The 1,692-nt window shown below is 44.0% G+C and overlaps 1 protein-coding gene across 1 annotated transcript; it reads left to right on the forward strand.

Moving 5' to 3' along the window:
- The first annotated feature begins 264 nt into the window (after positions 1 to 264).
- LOC119346645 (senescence-specific cysteine protease SAG39-like) lies at positions 265 to 1,370 on the forward strand. The gene is made up of 2 exons (XM_037615900.1): positions 265 to 700; positions 784 to 1,370. Exons 1-2 carry the CDS (start codon positions 265 to 267, stop codon positions 1,368 to 1,370), a joined length of 1,023 nt encoding a protein of 340 aa, XP_037471797.1.
- The last annotated feature ends 322 nt before the right edge of the window (positions 1,371 to 1,692 follow it).

Raw genomic sequence — 1,692 nt, forward strand, 5'->3', positions numbered from 1 at the left:
ACAATGTGGCCGGCCAATCAGATGTGCGCGTCATTTTTATACCACTAGCCGGCCACCATAATCCACGGCAACGCACAAGCCCTTTTCCACAAAATAACTTCGTACAAACACCGTATCTCTCAGTCTCCTATTTTTAATACGTACTTGACACTATATATACCACCAAGTGCCATCCAACAAACCAGACCAAAGTACAGACACTTGCCATCCTAGGTTGCCTCTGCCGCTGCAGTACTGTCATTGCAGTTCGGTACCTAACCGAAGATGGCCATCCACAAGGCTTTGCTTCTTGCCATCCTCGGTTGCATCTGCCTCTGTGGTACAGTCATTGCAGCTCGTGAGCTGAATGATGACTTGTTGATGGTGGCGAAGCATGAGAACTGGATGGCTCAGTATGGCCGTGTGTACAAGGACACCACTGAGAAGGCACGTCGGTTCGAGGTTTTCAAAGGCAACGTCGAGTTCATTGAAACATTCAATGCCCAAAATCACAAGTTCTGGCTTGGCGTCAACCAATTTGCTGATATCACAAATGATGAGTTCAAGACAACCAACACAAACAAGGGATTCAAAGCAAACTCCATGAGAGTTCTTTCTTCTGGATTCAGGTATGAGAATTTGAGTTTGGATGCCCTTCCAGCAACGGTGGACTGGAGGGCCAAGGGAGCCGTCACTCCTGTCAAGGATCAAGGCCAGTGTGGTAAGTAAAAAAACATTGTGATGCACGGCATATATGTGTTAATATTTTGTTGGATAACACTATAACAACAAAATTATTTCTAGGCTGTTGTTGGGCATTTTCTGCTGTTGCCGCGACAGAGGGCATTGTAAAACTGAAAACCGGGAAGTTGATCTCACTGTCGGAGCAAGAGTTGGTTGACTGTGATGTTCATGGTCAAGATCAAGGCTGCGAGGGAGGACTCATGGATGATGCCTTTAAATTCATTATCAAGAATGGAGGCCTTACTATGGAGTCAAGCTACCCATATACTGCAGCTGACGGCAAGTGCAAGGCTGGATCCAACAGTGCCGCAACCATCACCGGCTTTGAGGATGTGCCTGCCAATAACGAGGGTGCCCTTATGAAGGCGGTGGCAAACCAACCAGTGTCTGTAGCTGTGGACGGAGGAGACATGACGTTCCAATTCTACTCTGGTGGGGTGATGACTGGGTCCTGCGGCACTGACTTGGACCATGGAATTGCAACCATTGGATATGGAAATACTAGTGATGGCACGAGCTATTGGTTGATGAAGAATTCATGGGGCACAACTTGGGGCGAAGATGGGTACTTGAGAATGGAGAAAGACATTGCAGACAAGAAGGGCATGTGTGGTCTTGCCATGGAGCCTTCTTACCCAACAAAATAGGAAGATAGCCAAATGCGACCTAATCATGCATATGCACAGTTCTCAAACAACTAAGGTCCCCATATCCTATGTATAGTTCATATGTGCCCTTAAATTGTGTATGAAGATGTATCTTATGTACATACATTGCTATACTTTGTAAAGTAATACTATGTATGATATATTGTATGAGAAAATTGGATTAAGAATTATGATATATATTCCATGAAGCTTTCAGATGTCTAAAACATTTGACTATGTTAAGAGTAAACTCAAAAGATTATTTTCGTATATATGGTTTTTATATAGTGTCATTTGGTATTTATAGGAATGTGTCATTGGA

The sequence above is a fragment of the Triticum dicoccoides genome, unplaced genomic scaffold (assembly GCF_002162155.2).
Source record: "Triticum dicoccoides isolate Atlit2015 ecotype Zavitan unplaced genomic scaffold, WEW_v2.0 scaffold46172, whole genome shotgun sequence".
Lineage (NCBI taxonomy): Eukaryota > Viridiplantae > Streptophyta > Magnoliopsida > Poales > Poaceae > Triticum > Triticum dicoccoides.